This window comes from Geotrypetes seraphini, chromosome 2 (assembly GCF_902459505.1).
Source record: "Geotrypetes seraphini chromosome 2, aGeoSer1.1, whole genome shotgun sequence".
NCBI classification, from domain to species: Eukaryota; Metazoa; Chordata; class Amphibia; order Gymnophiona; family Dermophiidae; genus Geotrypetes; species Geotrypetes seraphini.
Genome location: NC_047085.1, coordinates 357,799,419 through 357,817,238, shown reverse-complemented (window position 1 = coordinate 357,817,238; position 17,820 = coordinate 357,799,419). Strand labels below are relative to the sequence as shown.

At 44.9% G+C, this 17,820-nt stretch overlaps 1 protein-coding gene across 5 annotated transcripts in view; it reads left to right on the top strand.

Moving 5' to 3' along the window:
• ULK4 (unc-51 like kinase 4) overlaps nt 1-17,820 on the top strand; it is a 487,365-nt gene that overhangs the window by 7,723 nt on the left and 461,822 nt on the right. For all 5 annotated transcript variants that reach the window (XM_033930453.1, XM_033930452.1, XM_033930451.1 and 2 more), the window contains exons 2-3: nt 5,632-5,830; nt 11,167-11,266. In XM_033930453.1, coding sequence (XP_033786344.1) covers nt 5,693-5,830; nt 11,167-11,266 — 238 coding nt within the window. In that variant the 5' untranslated portion in view covers nt 5,632-5,692. The remainder of the gene's footprint in view (nt 1-5,631; nt 5,831-11,166; nt 11,267-17,820) is intronic.

Below are 17,820 nucleotides of genomic sequence, written 5' to 3'. Positions count from 1 at the left end.
GCGTTCCTCCAGAGTGTAGAGCTGCAGTTTGTTCAGTCTCTCCTCATACGAGAGACCCTTGAGCCCCGAAATATTCCTAGTGGCCATCCGCTGAACCGACTCGACTCTAAGCACATCTTTGCGGTAATGTGGCCTCCAGAATTGCACACAGTACTCCAGGTGAGGTCTTACCATGGTTTTGTACAGTGGCAATATGACCTCAGGTTTCCTGCTAACGAAGCTTCTATTGATACATCCAATCATTTGTCTTGCCTTGGATGATGCTTTTTCCACCTGATTTGCAACCTTCATGTCTGCACTGATGATCACTCCCAAGTCTCGCTCAACTATCGTCCTGGTCAACGTTTCTCCATTTAAGGTGTAGGTTTTGCATGGATTCCTGCTACCGAGGTGCATGACCTTACATTTCTTGGCGTTGAAGCCCAGCTGCCATGTTGAGGACCAGTTCTCCAATGTAAGCAGGTCCTGCGTCATACAATCCTGCAAATCATTTTCCCTTACTATATTGCATATTTTGGCGTCATCAGCGAATAATGTTACTTTACCCTGAAGCCCTCGTGTCAAGTCCCCTATGAATATGTTAAAAAGGAGTGGACCCAGGACTGAGCCCTGTGGGACTCCGCTGGTCACTTCCGATGTTTCAGAGAAGGTGCCATTGACCATCACCATTTGAAGTCTACCACTCAGCCAATCTTGGACCCAAGTAGTTAGCGTCTCACCTATCCCCATTGATTTCATCTTGCTTAAAAGCCTGCGGTGTGGTACACTGTCAAAAGCTTTACTAAAATCCAAGTATACTATGTCCAGAGACTCCCCGGAGTCCAGCTTCGTTGTTACCCAATCAAAGAAGCCGATGAGATTAGATTGACATGACCTACCCCTAGTGAATCCATGTTGATTGGGATCCCTCATATTCCCATCCTCCAAGATCATGTCTAACTTGCGTTTAAGTAGTGTTTCCATGAGTTTACACACTATCGATGTGAGACTCACCGGTCTGTAATTCGCAGCCTCTGCTCTGCAACCCTTTTTGTGCAGAGGAACGACGTTAGCTGTTTTCCAGTCTAGTGGGACTCTCCCCGTCCTTAGGGAAAGATTGAAGAGTATGGCTAATGGCTCTGCCAGGACTCCGCACAGCTCTCTGAGCACTCTCGGGTGCACTTTGTCTGGTCCCATGGCTTTGTTCACCTTGAGCCTTGCCAGTTCTCTGTAAACGTCAGCCGGTGTGAACTCAAAGTTCTGAAATGGGTCTTCCATGCTTGAATTTGATACCAGCTGAGGTCCGTGTCCAGGTGCCTCGCAGGTAAAGACTGAGCAGAAGTATTCATTCAGTAGTTTGGCTTTGTCAGAGTCTGCTTCTGCGTAATTCCCATCCGGGGTTCTAAGGCGTACTATTCCGCTGGTGTTCTTTTTCCTATCATTAATATACCTGAAGAAGGATTTGTCCCCTTTTTTAATGTTCTTTGCTAGGTTTTCTTCCACTCGTAGTTTGGCCTCCCTAACTGCTGTTTTGACCTCTGCAGACCTGGCCCTGTATTGACTGTTAGCTTCTCCTTTCCCCGTACGTTTGTAAGAAAGAAATGCTCTTTTTTTCTCCTTGATGAGATACGAGATTTCATCCGTGAACCATTGAGGTTTCTTGTTTCTTTGTTTTTTATTTACCGATTTTATGTAACGGACAGTTGCCTCCTGTAGGGTCAGTTTCAGGATTGACCACATAGCTTCCACATTATCAGTTTCCTCCTGAACCTGTAGCGTTTGCTGGACGAAATCTCCCATGCGTGCGAAGTCCACGCCCCGGAATTTGAGTATCCTCGTTTTTGTTTGTGATTTAGGGAAGCCCTTCCTAAGGTTGAACCATACCATGTTATGGTCACTGGAGGCTAGCGTTTCTCCCACCGAGACCTCCGAGACGCTTTCTCCGTTTGTAAGTACTAGATCTAGGATGGCCTGGGCCCTAGTGGGCTCATGTATCATTTGTTTAAGCCGTACTCCCTTCATGGATGATAATATCCTCCTACTCCCACAAGTTGTTGCTGAGAGTGTATTCCAGTCTACATCAGGCATGTTGAAGTCCCCTAACAGAACGGCGTCCCCCCTTAAAGTGATATTCTCAATGTCTTCAATTAATTCTGCGTCCTTGTCCTCCGATTGTCTTGGAGGTCTGTATACCACCCCAAGGTATAAACATTTTTCTCTGCCTCTGGCCAGGTTTACCCAGATGGATTCCCCGGTGTACTTGACATCGGTGATCCTGGTTGTTTTGATGTTTTCTTTGATGTAAAGTGCAACCCCCCCTCCTAACTTACCCTCTCTGTCTTTGCGAAGCAGGTTGTACCCTGGAATAGTTATATCCCACCCATGAGAGTCTGTGAACCATGTTTCGGATATTGCCACCACGTCCAGGTCTGCATCTACTATTTCTGTTTCCAGTTCTAGAAATTTATTCCCTAAACTGTGTGCGTTAACATACATAGCTCTCCACTGTTTGTGTTTGCTAAACCCATGTAGAGAGCTACCCCTCTGTATCAAAGAGTCTCCTAGCGAATCTTTAGCAGTGAGCGTACTTATCTCGTACCTAGAAGCGGAGTTTTGGATCATCACATCAGGGTTGATACTTACTGCTCCTGTATATAAGTGGGTACCCTCCCCCAACTTACCTAGTTTAAAGCCCTTCTAAGTAGGCGGGCTAGACGATGTCCGAAGACATTCTTACCTCTGCTGGTCAGGTGTAGTCCGTCTGGTCCCTGGAGTCCCTGCAGCGTCTCTCCATGGTTCAGGAATCCGAAGTTCATTTCCCGGCACCACCGTTGTAGCCACTCATTCGTCTTCAGGATACGTTCGTCCCTCTCTCTTCCCTTGCCCCTAACAGGAAGAATTGAAGAGAATACTACCTGTGCATCTGTCCGCTTCAGCCTCTTCCCCAGATCTCTGAAGTCTCTAGCTATGTCCTCCGCGCTGTTCTTGGCTGTGTCATTCGTTCCAACGTGGATGAGCAGCATGGGGAAGTGGTCCTGGGGCCTAAGAAGTCTGTCAAGGCAGGCGGTCACATCACGTATTCTGGCTCCAGGCAGACAGCAGATCTCCCTTGACTGTATATCTGGCCTGCATACTGGTCCCTTGGTGCCTCTCAGCATGGAGTCCCCAATGGTTATTACTCTCCGCTTCTTTTGGGGGGGTCGATCTGCTGTCCCTGGGGATGATGACACGTGTTGAACCTGGTCCTGCTTCACATCGGCAGTCTCTTCTTGCAGTACGTGAAATCTGTTCTCCAGATTAAGTTGTGGAGTCGATGTGGAGTTGCCCTGGTGAGAGAAAGAATAGGAAGGTGAAGAGTTTGTAGATGGGGGGGGCCTCCTACGTTTACCTGTGGAGGAAGTCACTAACTTCCAGGAGTCAGTGTCTCCAGCCATCTCCTGGATTCCAACTGTTGGTTCCAGCGTCGACAGCCCTGGTGTCTCAACAAGGGATCTGCCACAGGTGTGTTCGGTTATAAGGGACAGTTCCTGCACTATTCCATCGATGTAAGCCTCATCCTCTCTGATGCCTCTCAGGCGTTTCACCTCCTCCCTGAGGCTCTTTAGTTCCTGTATGATACTTGTCTTGCTGGCCGACCTCTTCTGTCTGAGTAGAGGTCGTAATGTACTGCAGTGGGATGGTCTCGGTCTGCACTGAGACTTCCTTAGTGCAGGGAGTGCCGATCTTGCTTGTAGGCTTCACGCTTCTTGTTCGTCCTGCCATACTTGGAAATATATGTGGTCTGCCTGTTAACGAGAAGATGAGAGATGAGAGATGAGGGAGAGTATATGAGAGGGAATAAAAGAGAAAGAGAGATAGTATGAGAGTATGTTGGTTAGTGTGTCTGAAGGGTAGTGAATGAAAAAGGTGTCAGAAGGGATAGTATGAGAGGGTGTCTGAAGAGTAGCGTTTGAAAAGTTAGTGGGTCAGAGAAATCTAAGCAGCAGGATGTGTGAATGTAAGATTGAGCTTAAGCTAGGATGAGCTTAAGCTAGATGTCCTGCAGTGTCTTGTTTCTCTAGATTTGGTTCCTCTTGAGGCTCCTCGCAAAGGCGCTCTCGCTAAGGCGAGCGCCTTTGCCGCTCGCCTTCGCCGCGCGCCGAACGGCTGCGCGCCGTTGGCTTGCCTCCTTTAATGGAGGAGCCCGGTCGCTGTTTGCTTACGTCGTGGGGTGGGCGGAGCTACTCACGCCGCGACCCCAGCAAGTCCCCTCGTGCTCTGTGCTGCAAGCACCTCTCTCTGCCTCCTGCCTCCTAGTCCTCCTTCTCCTCTGTTCTGTTCGGAACCTTCTCCCTGCCTGCCTCGGTCCGATCAGGTGCAGCGCCCGTTGGCTTGCCTCCTTTAATGCCTCCTTTAATGCCTTCATAACAAGTTGCTTAGACTATTACAACAGTTTGTTTCTTGGATCTAGTCAAATTAATTTACATCATTTGCAGTTAGTTCAGAACACTGCTGCTAGATTGCTTATGGGTGTTAACAAAACTGAACATATTATTCCAGTTTTGTACAATCTGCATTGGCTACCTGTTGTTAAACGTATGGAATTCAAATTGCTCTGTTTGATATTTTAAGCTTGGAATTTGAATCATCCAGTATATGTGCAGAATAAGCTTTTTAAATTATTCATCAACAAGGCTTTTGCGCTCTTCTCTCTCTCTCTCTCTGTCCCTCCATAAGTCAACATTTCTCCCTCATCTCTTCTTAAGTATTTATGCTTAAATTCATTAGGACCCCTGAGGAAGGTGTGTCATCCGAAACACGGACCGTGTCGGGTCCCTTGGTTGGCTATAAGGTTGTATATGTTACTGCATTTACTAATAAACAACGCCTGCATCTTGTACATTGTCTGCAGTCTGTTTGTTGTTTTCTCCCTCTCTCATCCCCCAGATCATGTGCAGCATTTTTCACCACTGTTTCACCACATGCCCATTTCTCTTTCTATCACCCCTCTCCAGCACCATGCCCACATCTCTCCCTCCATCACTATGTCCAATATTCCTCCCCCTTGCATCCCCTTCAATCTGTCCCTCTATTAAAGGGCTTTGGGGCCATTGCCGCACGGCTTTGAAAAAAAGGGAGGATGTCTTATGGACCTGTGCCAGTTAAGCTTTTCAGCAGACTGTTTGCATTGATATGTGGGTTCAGTATTGCTATTCTATCCAATTTTGGAACAGTTGTATAAGGACCTTTCTTGGTCTTCAGATCTTGCTTCAGCTTTAACAGTTCGTGTTTCAGACTATTTGTTGTATCATGGAATTGCCTTTATTTGGCTAATCGAAGGCCTAATTTTAACTTTTTGTCCATATTAGTAACTTAAAATGAACGGAGGAAGGCTGTCAAAGTTTTTGCACTTGTGTTTGTCATTTTATTACTTTCAATCTGTTAAAACCAGCCACCGACTATAAATGATTTTAAATACATTTTATTTAAGTTTGCATAAAAAATTGCAATAAGATGCTTTATTTAGCTTTGCCTCCTAGAGATTGTGTTAGTTCATTAGGGATTCATTGACAATCGGGTCTTAACTTTATATACAACTGTATTTATTTGTTAAAGTACATTTTTCCAATCTTGTTTTAAATGCTTAATGTTTTTCCTCCCCTTTTTATGAAGTGTTGCTGATGAAGACACCTGGACAGTTCATCTCGTGTTCAAACTTAAATTAACTTTGAAGATGGAAAACTTTATTTTGTATGAAGAAATTGGAAGAGGAAGCAAGTCTGTTGTTTATAAAGGCAGAAGAAAAGGCACTATTAATTTTGTTGCAATTCTTTGCATTGATAAAAGCAAAAAGCCAGAAATTACTAACTGGGTAAGAACACATGCTTAAACTAAAAACTTGTACTTAGGGCTGGCTTGACATTTTTTTTCATCATATAATTGCCCTTAGCTTTCAAAAGAAAATGCACAACCCAGAGAATGGTTTTTATATGGCCCTTGTTTGCTGTTTCTTCCACTAATTTGTAATCAAAACTTCTTTAGTGGCATTCTAGACCGGCACAGACTAATGGTTTACGCATCTCTGCCAGCAGGTGGAGACTGAGAATAGATAACTTCTGAGATAAAGTATAAGTGAGCTGTGCAGTACCCCTAAAGCCAGTCTCTTCTCAGTCTCCAGCAGGCGGACGTAGCAAGTCTGTTCTTGGTCCGTCCCCTGATTTAGGACTAGATTCTCTAAGCTCCGACACCATGGTATGTGTGCGGAAAACCAACGTTAAAGGAGGGGGAGAAGCTGGGCTCAGAAGCAAATTCGCTAATTCAGCTCCTGCCTATCTGCCTTTCAAAAAACATGTCATGCCTTTCAACTTAATACCAACTTTATTCCAGGATATCCAGAACCACAGGTAAGTATTTGACTAGGTGACTCTTTTAAAACCAGAGTATTTCTCAGTCCCAAAGTTCAATAAAATACAAAAAATGTATATATGTATGCACACAAAAATAAAGTATATATAAAAAAAACCTAACATGTTTCACCAGTATTGCTACTTTTTTGCACTGGGTACCACTGAATTGTTGTCCTAAAACCTGTCTGGAGCCAGCAGCTCCTTTGAAGATCTGGATGTTTGCTACTATCCTATCTGTAAACAAATGAAAGGAAGCAAAACTCTAACCTCCCTGGATAAATGCAGGCTAAAGTCAGTGGCGTCTTAAGCTAAGGCCATGTATTTCTAGATGTGCAAAAGAACAGAAAATTCTTTAATCCCTAAGCTGACTCTCCCTTGAAAACAACAACAAAAAATGTTTTTGATATTAAATCAACTCACAGAGTTTCAACACACACATTCATACAATATATGAGCAACCTCAAGTTTATCTGTATATCCAAGTATCTTTGATTCAGAAATAATGAAACTCCTTGGTAATTATATCACAGACTGCAGGAATGCACTCTGGCAGAAAAACAGCTTTATTAAGTCACCTTGATTGTACCTGATGTTGACCTTGCCCTGCTACTAAGCTGTTTGTACATGTACCCTCACTGCTTATGTACGGTCTTTTAGTTAATACTTATTAACCATATCCATCTTCATAGTGTATCATGGTATACAAATAAAATTTTATTTTATGTTACTAAATTAAATACAAAACATTTGCCTTAAACACTAATATTAGGCAATCTGGGCCGGATTCTGTATAGGACGCCTGGTCTCAGAAGCCTCCTAGGTGGCTTTTGAGAATCGCATACGGGCTTCCTATATAGAATCGCATCTGTCCTCACGGACAGGCGCTTAAGCCTGTCTAACAACACAATTCTCTAACCGGCGTCTGTCACATGTATGCCGGTTAGAGAATCATGTTGCTGCCAAGCTGATCACGGCAAGGGAATCTTCCTGCCGTGATCATTTTAGCAGCAGGGAACTTGTTCTCCCCCCTCCCTCCGCGAAGACTACCGGCAGTCCCCCACCTCCAAATGCCTATGGCAGGAGGGATGCCCATTCCTCCTGATGGAAACCCCCCACCCTGACACATCCCCCGGCAGGAGAGATCCCCAGTCCCTCCTGCCGGAACCCCCCTCCAAGACATCAAACCCCCCCACCTTTCTGACACATACCCCAGCAGGAGGGATGCCCAGTCCCTCCTGATGGATACCCCCCACTCCAAGCTCACCCGGACCCACCCAAGTACCTTATTGAGTTGGCCAGCCAGAAGGATGCTTACTCCCTTCGGCCACTGGGCCAACCGGAATCTTAGGCCTCTTGCAGTGTATTCTGGGATGCACTGGGAGTGGCCTAACATTCCTATTGGTCATATCCCTTAGGCCACCCCCCATGAGAGTGGGCATACCTCCTATCTGGGGGATATGTTAGAGAGGTGGGGTGTTTCGATGTCTCAGAGGGTTGGGGGGGGGGTTCTGGTAGGAGGGACTGGGCATCCCTCCTGCCAGGGGATGTGTTGGGGGGGGTTGATGTCCCAGGGGGTTTGGGGGGTCTGGCAGGAGGGACTGGGCATCCCTTTTGCAAGTAGTCTTTGCGGGGGGAGAGGAGGGGGGTGCACGGGTTCTTTGCCCGGCTGCTAGTCTGATTGCCCCACAACTCAGCTGTATTCTGCTTTACAGTTTTCTCAGTACACATCTCAGCCCAACAGCCAATAAGCAAGTATAATTTGCATCATTTCTTATGAAATCAAACATTTACAGGAAATATTATTTCAAAAATATCCACTCTTTCCACACACACACATACTCCAGAGCAGTTATACAAAATTTCACTTAGCAGCGACATACCATTTCCTTACCAATTCCATGTGTTGCCTTAAACTCTGTTCTCTAGTGCACACATCCCCTGAGCACCCCTCAGAAATTCCTCACCAATTTCTCTGTAAGTGCTTTATTTATTTTTTCTTTCTGGTTCACAAGGATTTCAGCAAGTGTGATGCATGCCAACTGTGGTTTCTGAATTATAAGTGCTTATTTTCTGCTTTCCTGTCATCTAATTTGTAGTTTCTCTCTTCTAATTTGTTGTACACTTTGATTGTTCTATTGAAAGGCGGTATATAAACCTTTTATTAAACATTTTGAAGCCCTAAACACGATTTGTAGTGCAGAGATTGTAGCTGCTAATAAAACATGGTGCAAAATCCATGAGTATAAAGTACCCACAACATCCAAGTCCCAACACTGGTGTGTTTTGTTAGACACAAGGATACACACTACCTGCAGGCTTGCATATTTTCCCTTGGGTTTAAAATGCATTCTTACAGGGGAAATGTTTTAAGTTTACTATTGTAATTAAATTACTTTAAAGAATTGTCCTCCCCCAATTTATGCTGTCTGTTCTGTGTATGATGCACAAGCAAGGTATATGAGGTAAAACATACAGTACCTTTGGCCCTCCCATGACTGATTCACTAGTTCAAGTGAGAGTAATTGTGGTCTTGGCAGCAGTTGATTACAGCTGCCTGAAAAGTTGAGGAATGCTCTGTGCTTTTATGAACAGAAGGAATGATTAACTCTCTACAGAGTACTTCCAAACATACGTTGATTGTTTAACTCTACAAGGAACTCTCTTTGATAGTGCAAGTTTTAAGAAGAGCACTAGCAGTAAACCCCGGTTTAAAATATGCTGCATATTTTTGGCTCGCTGCTTCTTAGAATCTTTTGTAATATTTCCTGTTGGTAGAATTTATTAGGGGTACTTGTCAAGGTCTCGCCTTTGATGTTGTAGTTATTTATGGGTTGAACACATGGGGCGTGCTAAGCACTGACCACAGATCTTTGGCCAGTGGTATTGGAAGCAGGCAGGAGTGTGGTATCATACTCCTCTCTTTACTTAAAGCTGTGAGGTGGAAGAATTAGTGCATCAAGCAGAAGAGGGGAGTAGAGAGTACAGTGGTGCCTCGCATAACGAACGCCTCGCACAGCGAACGCTGCGCACAACGAACTTCTTGTCTTGATCCGTACAACGGACTTCGTTTCACACAACGAAGTCGCCCGAGCTGCATCCGCGCCTACTGCTGATGCGTTGGGGGGGGGCGGAGCTACTCTCGCCGCTTCCCCGATGCTAAAAAAAAAGAAAAGAAAAGTGGACGGTTTGCTCGTTAGGGAGCTTCGTTGCGTTTTAGACATAAAAGGCAGCCCTTCCACTCCCCGAGCAGGAAGTGAAGGGAGGAGCCCGGAGCTCGCGCCGCTCAGCTGATCCCACGCTCGCGCTCCGCTCTAGCCGGTGCAGCCCAGGGCCATTGGAAGAGAAGCAGCAGCCGCTGGCCGTCATGGAAGTGCAACTGGCTCCCTTCCGGGCCTGGGCCGACTTCTTCCCGGGCTCCGATCGCTTCGCCAAGCCCGATTTCAAGGACATCAACAAATGGAACAACCGAGTGGTCAGCAACCTGCTCTACTACCAGACCAACTACCTGGCGGTGGCGGCGCTGACGGTCCTGGTGGTGGGGTGAGTCTGATGGGCCCCGCCCTTTCGGACCCTCTCGAGCCACCGTTTGCTTTCTTCCCGGAAGGGTTTGGGGCTAACTTCAGCTTCTGTGTCTGGAGGTTTTCCAGTTCTAGCCCTATTTTACAGGGATGCTTAAATTAAGAACTAGGACTTCCAATAATGATTTAAAAAAATGGACGTTTAACTGCAGTATTGGGTCCCTTCCTTTTACTTTGCTGAACAGCAGAAGGTGGTAGATGCTGGATTTGGCAAGGCCTTAACGCATGGCACTGCCTGCTCACTCCATTAGGAAACATACAGTGAAGATGTGCAAGATTCGATAGACTCTACTTAGTCTGTCTTTAAATTTAAAAAATGTGTGTTTTTAGATGTATCTAAATGAAAATAATAACAAAAAATTTATCTTTTTTATGTCATCTTACGAATTATTTTGTTTTACATGTATTGTTATGGGAAAACGCGTTTCACATAACGAACTTTTCGCATAACAAACTTGCTCCTGGAACGAATTAAGTTCGTTGTGTGAGGCACCACTGTATTTGAGAAATTTTGTGGTGGTGGTGGGTTGAAGTAAGAAAGTGCATGGGAAAGGGTTTTAGGGGATAACTGAAGGATGTATATGTAAGAGAGGAAGTGATATTGATTTTTATGTAGGCGCCCACATTTGGAAGTGGTAGGGTTACCAGACGTCTAGGAAAAAACGAACATGTTCTCTTTTTAGAAGACTGTCTGGGTGCCTGGGTGAACTTTCCAAAATCCAGCAGTTGTCCTGGTTTTGGAAAGCTCTGGTCTCTCTGAGCATGTGCAGATGATGTTGCATGTGTCCATGCATGCTCGGAGGTCATGGCCCAGAGGTCAGGAATAATGAGATGAGGCTTTTGGTGGTGGGGCTTGGGGCGGGCTGAAGGTGGAACAGGGTGGAGTGGGGCCAGGTGTCCAGGATTTCACCGAGAAAAATATGGTAACCCTAGGAAGTGGCTCCTAGGTTTGGACCATATTTGTTCAGGTCTGATGATAGGGCCAAATTAAATAGTAATTTTTATGGCATGGAATTACATATCAGTGATGTGTACACAGAACAAAAGGGGTTAATTGAGGCACACCCCAGACATGAAGTTGTCCAAACAGAAAAAATGGCACATGGACTTTGAACGTCTTTTATATTTAAAAGTAACATTTTTTTTTAGTTAGAATTTTAAATGCTGTTACTGAAATGAAAAATAAAAGAATCTGAAATAACTTGTGCACTATATTGTTGCAGGTTCGCCTTACCCATGATATTAGACATAAGAATGTGGTCACCTTTCATGAATGGTATGAAACAAGTAATCATCTATGGCTTGTAGTGGAGCTATGCACAGGTAAAAGAAGAGAAATGAACTGTTTTATTGTACCTCATCTAGGCAATAGGCAGGTTAGAAATGTTAAAAAATAAACATTTGTAGTGACTGCCATTTGTTAAAATTTTATAAGATAAAGCAATGTGTTGAAAATTTATATATGTTGTACACTGGCTTGGTTAAATATAAGACCCTAGGAACATAAGTGTTGCCATACTGGGACAGACTGAATGTCCATCAAGCCCAGTATCCTGTTTCCAACAGTGGACATTGTAGCGTGGCCGGCCCTCAAGACTAGCGGTAACCGGCACACGCTTACAAAATTCCTTCAGCGTGCTTCCCCAAGAGGGAGGAAGACCCTGTTGTGGATATACTAATCCTGTGTTCAAAAACAATATGGCTTCACACAGGTAGGTAATAAAGCAAAGCAATCAAATTTATTCATTCCTCAGTGAGGGCAAAAACAAAAAATGCATAATAATAAAAGTCCCAGTAATAATAATCATAGAAACAAAACAATGTTACTCATACCAGCCTGGTCTGGTTATATTCTTGAAACTCATGTCCTATGTCCCAGGAAAGTCTTAGTTCATAATGGGAGTAATGGCATAGCATTCAATTCAGTCTCTCAAAAAATCTTCAGTGCAAACCAACCAAAACAAAGCATAACACGCTGCAATATTATAGTACTTCCCTTCCGAGTGCAGTGGCAGAAGGTTGGTGGATTTGCCAAAACGGCTCCTTGTAGAAAAGAGAAAAATAACCAGCAATCCCTCCACTAAGATGTTGGGCAAATCCTGCCCCAGCTTTCAGGATATTCCCACTCTATGAGAGATATTGCTTAAGTTGTTTCAATGCAGCCTAGTCATGGCTTGCTAAAGCCATCTTGAGAAAAATACTTCCAAACAAACAAAACACTTTGTAGCACACCTTCCTTGACTAGCATGCTCAGGACAAGTCCTTATTGTTCCAGAGAAAATGGCAATATTCAAAAATAAACCCAGAAAGAAAAAATCACCTCCAAGCCAGCTATGCCAAACACACGTTCAAAATTAACTCACATCCATTTCCTCAGTCAGTCCCACCTTTGGTAAAGCATCCACTCCATTGCTTCATGTTCTGGGTTTACCAGGGTTGTTCCTTCTGGCTCTGTGTCCAGCATTTCCACATCCCTTGGCTCTGGAGGAATTGGAGGCTCCTTCCACCTGAGACCGTCTCCTGTTTCTCCCCTTCTCTTGGACAGCCAGCTCTCCAAATGCTCCAAGACTGCTGTGTCCCACCCAGTCTTACTCAGGGGCCGGGCTTCCTTCAACTGAGGCTGCCTTCTGCCCTGTTTAGCCAGCCTCTTACAAAATGGAGGATTTAAAGGGGCCCTGCCAGTTTTCACCAGGCTATGTTCTAAAGCAGGTCTGAACACAGCCTGTGCTTCCTGGTCCTGTTTCTGCCTAACGGGGACAAAGTGGTTAGCCCGGACTAGTTTCAGGGGATGTTTTTTACGATTCTTCCCTGGCACAAGGCCAGCATTGGGCTCAGGTTTGTGACAACATCCAGGTCACAAGTATCTAGCAAAATCGTAAAACATGTTATGAAGCTTATCCTGGAAATAAGCAGTGAATATTCCCAAGTTCATCTTAATAATGACATATGGACTTTTGTTTTAGGAAATTATTAGAATCTTTTTTTAAACCCTGCTAAGCTAACTGCTTTTCTAGTGCATTAGATGTATCATTCTGGACTGTAGGATATGCTTGCTATGCCTGCGAGCTGTGCAGAAGGAATCCATTCCAGGCTTTCAACTCCTCCACATTCAGAAGGCTCTTCTGCCCCCTTCAGTTTTTCCTTCTGAATGCGAGCTGGAAGGCGTCTTTCTGATCTGCTCATCATATTTTATTTTATTTTTTTGTGGTTTTTATGGCTTTTGGTGCACCAGAGCTCCCCGGTGCAGGGGAAAGCTCTGCCTTTGAGGAGAAGAAGTAGACTTGGGTCTTCAGTCAGCAGGTTGCTTCCTTGGGGATCTGATCTCTTTGGGAAGGACTGATATAAATCTAAATGAATAAATAAATAAATATTTGGCAAGCCTGCAGAAAACTGTGGAGCTCGGGGTCCATATCCCTGGTAGTTTAGCTTGCCTACTAAATTGCAGGGGCTTGAGCGCAGGTTTTGAGACATCCACAGGGGGCTCTTTAGGATATCGGCTGTGAGTCTGCCTCCCCTGTTTGCATGCATGGTTCTGTGGGGATTGAGGATCAGTCCGACTTTGATCAAACTGACAGCCCGAGTTCTACCCTTTGGCCTGGCCTTGTCTCCCAGAGTGTTCACCAAGTACCTGGTAGTGGTAGCGGCAGCTCTATGGAATTATGGTCTTCAGGTATTTCCCTACCTCGACGACTGGCTCATCAAAGATTCCACATCTCAAGGGGTTATTATAGCGACCCAACAGACTACCTGGTTCCTAAAAAAGTTTGGGATTCGAAATCAACTTTCCCAAATCTCAACTTCAGCCCTCTCAGAATCTACAATTCATTGGAGCTGTTCTGGATACTGTCCAACTCAGAGCATTCCTTCCACAGCAACGTCTGGAAGCTCTTCTTCAACTCTGTCACACAATGTCTTCCCGCTCTTTCATCTCAGCGAGACACATGATGGTACTTCTGGGTCACATGGCCTCCACAGTACACGTGACTCCTTTTGCCAGACTTCACCTCAGAATTCCTCAGTGGACCCTGGCAACTCAATGGATGTAGGTTTGCGATCCTCTTTCTCGACACATCACAGTCACTCCTTCTTTGAAGAAGTCTCTCCGTTGGTGGATGCTCTCTTCCAATCTTTCCAGAGGCTTACTTTTTCAAACGCCCCCTCATCAGAAGGTCCTCACGACAGACTCTTCCACCTACGCTTAGGGCGCTCATCTTGATGGTCTCCGTACTCAAGGCCTCTGGACCAGTACGGATTGTCAGTGTCATATCAATCAGTTGGAACTCAGAGCGATCCTCAAAGGTCTCCATGCTTTTCAATATCTCTTTCACGACACAGTAGTCCTCATTCGCACGGACAACCAAGTCGCCATGTATTATGTCAACAAACAGGGCGGGACAGGGTCTGCCTGCCTTTGTCAGGAAGCTCTGGAAGTTTGGGACTGGGCAATCCATCACAACACCTTCCTCAAAGCTGTCTACATTCAAGGGGCACAAAATTGCTTGGCGGACAACTTGAGTCGTCTCCTGCAACCTCACGAATGGACTCTCCATTCCTCGCCTCTTCATCACATTTTCTCACACTGGGGAACGCCTCAGATAGACCTCATTGCAGCTCCCCACAACTACAAACTGCCTCAGTTCTGCTCCAGGATATACTCTCCTCACCGCCTCGAGGCAGATGCTTTTCTTCTGGAATGGACGAATCTTTTCCTCTACGCATTTCCTCTATTCCCTCTCATTCTCAAGACTGTGGTCAAGCTGAAGAACGATCATGCCACCATGATTCTAATCGCTCCTCGGTGGCTGAGACAACCATGGTACTCCTTCTACTTCAACTCAGCAGCAGGGAGCCTTATCTTATACCAGTTTTTCCTTCTCTGCTTACACAGAGTCAGGGATCTCTACTTCATCCTAACCTGCAGTCTCTACACCTGACAGCCTGATACCTCTCAACATAACTCCTCTTCAGTTTTCTCAATCTGTAAGAGACATTTTAGAAGCTTCTAGAAAGCTTACAACTAGACAATGCTATCACCAAAAATGGACTAGATTTTCTACATGGTGTTTTTCTCATCATAAGGAGCCTCAGCATTCCTCCTTATCTTCTGTTTTGGACTATCTTTTGCACTTATCCAATTCTGGGCTTAAATCTACATCCATATGAGTCCATCTCAGTGCAATTGCGGCTTTTCATCAGCCTATTGAAGGGAAACCCCTCTCTGCTCATCCAGTGGTTTCCAGATTCATGAAAGGACTTTTCAATGTCCAACCTCCTCTCAAACCGCTTCCCGTGGTTTGGGACCTCAATGTTGTCCTTGCTCAACTCATGAAGCCTCCATTTGAACCAATTGATAAGGCTCATCTAAAGTATCTCACTTGGAAAGTTGTGTTTCTTGTTGTCCTCACTTCTGCTCGATGAGTCAGTGAGCTGCAAGCTTTAATTACCGACCCACCATTCACTGTGTTCCATCATGACAAGGTGGTTCTTCGTACTCATCCGAAATTCCTACCTAAAGTGGTCTCAGAATTTCATCTCAACCAATCCATCGTACTTCCAGTGTTTTTTCCAAAGCCTCATTCTCACCCTGGAGAATCAGCTCTTCATACTCTGGACTGTAAACGTGCTTTGGCCTTCTATTTGGAGCGCACCAAACCACACAGAACTGCTCCTCAACTTTTTGTCTCCTTCGATCCAAATAAGTTGGGACATCCTATTTCTAAGCATACCATCTCCAACAGGATGGCGGCTTGTATCTCATTCTGCTATGCCCAGGCTGGATTACTGCCCATAAAGTCAGAGCAATGGCAGCTTCAGTTGCTTTCCTCAGATCTACACCTATTGAGGAAATTTGTAAGGCTGCTACATGGTCCTCGGTTCATACCTTCACTTCTCACTATTGTCTGGATACTTTCTCCAGACGGGATGGACAGTTTGGCCAAACAGTATTACAAAATTTATTCTCCTAAATTGCCAACACTCCCACCATCCCATTCTGGTTAGCTTGGAGGTCACCCATATGTGAGAATACCTTCCTGCTTGTCCTGGGATAAGGCACAGTTACTTACCATAACAGGTGTTATCCAGGGACAGCAGGCAGCTATTCTCACAACCCACCCACCTCCCCTGGTTGGCTTCTCTGCTAGCTATCTGAACTGAGGAGAAGTGCCCTGTGCTGGGCGGGAAGGCACTCTCGCATACGCGGTGTGGGCAACTCAAAACTTCTAGTTTCTTCAAGCAAGTCTGCTTGTGAGGCATCCGCATCGGGGCTCTGTCGGATGACGTCACATATATGTGAGAATAGCTGCCTGTTGTCCCTAACGGTAAGTAACTGTGCTTTACTGCTCATCCTTTGGTCTCCAGATTCAAGAAAGGACTTTTTAATGTTAAACCACCTCTCAAACCTCCTCCTATAGTCTGGGACCTTACTGTAGTTCTTTCCAGTTTAATGAAGCCTCCATTTGAACCAATGGCCATGGCTCATCTCAAGTTTCTTAATGGAAAGTTGTCCTCAGGTCATACATTCACCTCGCATTATTGTCTGGAGTCTTTCTCCAGATGGAATGGACACTTTGGCCTGTCAGTATTACAAAATTTATTTTCTTAAAGGCCAACTCTCCTACCATCCCATTCTAGTTAGCTTGGCGGTCACCCATGTGTTAGAATATGCTGCCTGCTTGTCCTGGGATAACCTCACAAACGTTAAATTTAGACCAAACTCAAAATAACAAAATAACTTGACAGCACAACTAGGAAGTCATAACCATGCAGTGCCCCCAGCCTTGATAAAGATCAGCGAAACGCGTTGGCAGAGGGGAGCGTTGATTTGAACGCTGGAACATAAGATAATCACAACTATCATCCATAATGGAACGAAGATAAGTTCTTTATAATTAACTTATTTCTAAGACAAATGCACTGAAAAACATAAAAAAAATTTTAAAAAAGCATAAAGAGATTTAAAGCATAAAGAAAAACTTTTTAAAAAATATATAAAGATATCACGATGTCATAACGATTGGGGACGTATGAAGAGTTGACAGACCGTTGAAGCGATTTGCTTTTATTGGTCATATCTGACACCCCACATCGGGATTTTCACACTCACTGGAAGTATGTCCTGGGATAAAGCACAGTTACTTACTGTAACAGGTGTTATCCAGGGACAGCAGGCAGATATTCTCACAACCCACCCACCTCCCTGGTTGGCTTATCTTAACTGAGGGACCACGCGCCTATATCAAGCAGGAAGGCACTCGCGCATGCGCGGTGTGGGATGATCGCGAACTTTCTAAAACTTAAAGTTGCGATTCATGTTTCAAGTGTCCATACCGGGGTTCCGTTGGTGATGTCACCCATATGTGAGAATATCTGCCTGCTGTCCCTGGATAACACCTGTTACAGTAAGTAACTGTGCTTTTTAGTCATGGATCATTGGAATGCTTCTAAGGGCTCTTTAGCTACATTTAAGCAATGGCGAAGCTGTATCCTATGGCACAGGAGTGACAGCAGATGTTCACTTAACCTAGGGTGGATTCCTTGGTGGCTCAGGTGACTAAGCACTCATCCATGCAAAGTGAGGAAGGTGTAGTAGTGAAGGATATACAAGATCTCAGAGTGGATGTGGATCTAAGAAGGCAATTCGAACTTTTGGCCTAGGGATCAAAGCAGCTAAAGCAGCCTCTTTTATGGCACGCTCTTGTCATACTAAGATGCATATGCTCACCCTGGTACATAATACATCCCAGCTTCTGCTAGCATGGGTGTATTATATGGCCAATGTGCTCTACGACATCAGAGTAGTGAGCAAAGTTTCGGCTTTTTCAATTTCAGCCTGCAGAATGTTCTGGATCAGGCAATGGGTGGGAGTTTCCACCTCC